At 61.9% G+C, this 617-nt stretch overlaps 1 protein-coding gene across 1 annotated transcript in view; it reads right to left on the bottom strand.

The window, feature by feature from the left end:
- Positions 1–617, bottom strand: part of SIAH2 (siah E3 ubiquitin protein ligase 2) — a 16,513-nt gene that overhangs the window by 15,712 nt on the left and 184 nt on the right. The window contains exon 2 of the mRNA XM_007458385.1: positions 371–616. Coding sequence (XP_007458447.1) covers positions 371–616 — 246 coding nt within the window. The remainder of the gene's footprint in view (positions 1–370; position 617) is intronic.

The following is a 617-nucleotide window of genomic DNA, read 5'->3' on the forward strand; positions in this document are numbered from 1 at the left end:
ACCCCCGCTCTCCTCAATCCCCCAAAGATAGTCAGCTTCCCGGTCCAAGTTTTACTTGGGCGGCCCAGCTCTACCCAGCCTGAGTACACGTCTGCAGAGTACGCGGCAGGCTCCGGGTGGGGAGAGCGTGAAGTGTTCTAACAACGATCGCGTGCCAATTAGGCTGGGGTCAGTGATCGGGCAGCTGTCAGCCCAGAGCTACTCTCAAAGTGGACAGGTGGGCATGGGGGAGCGTAGACAAGGTGTAAACATTTTTTTTTTTTTAATAAGAGAGATGCCATCTGCCTCTCAGCGCCTGAGAGTGGGCTGGAGGACACAGGAGTTCCGGGAGGTCGCCGGGTGGAGGTGCGCGGCTGGCACCTGGGCTTACCTTGCAGGGAAACAGGACTGCCGAGGCCACCTTCTCCATAGCCAGGTTCCTGATGCTGGGCGTCAGGGCGCCCCTGCACGTCGGGCAGCAGCTCAACTTCTGGCGGCATTGGTTACACACCAAGTGCCCGGCCTGGCACTGCAGGATGGGGGGCAGGACATAGTCAAAGCAGACCGGGCACTCGAAGAGCGAGGTCAGCTCGTGGTGCTGCGGGGACACCGGGCCAGCCCCGCCGCCGCCGGGGCCC

This window comes from Lipotes vexillifer, unplaced genomic scaffold (genome assembly GCF_000442215.2).
Source record: "Lipotes vexillifer unplaced genomic scaffold, Lipotes_vexillifer_v1.1 scaffold808, whole genome shotgun sequence".
Lineage (NCBI taxonomy): Eukaryota > Metazoa > Chordata > Mammalia > Artiodactyla > Lipotidae > Lipotes > Lipotes vexillifer.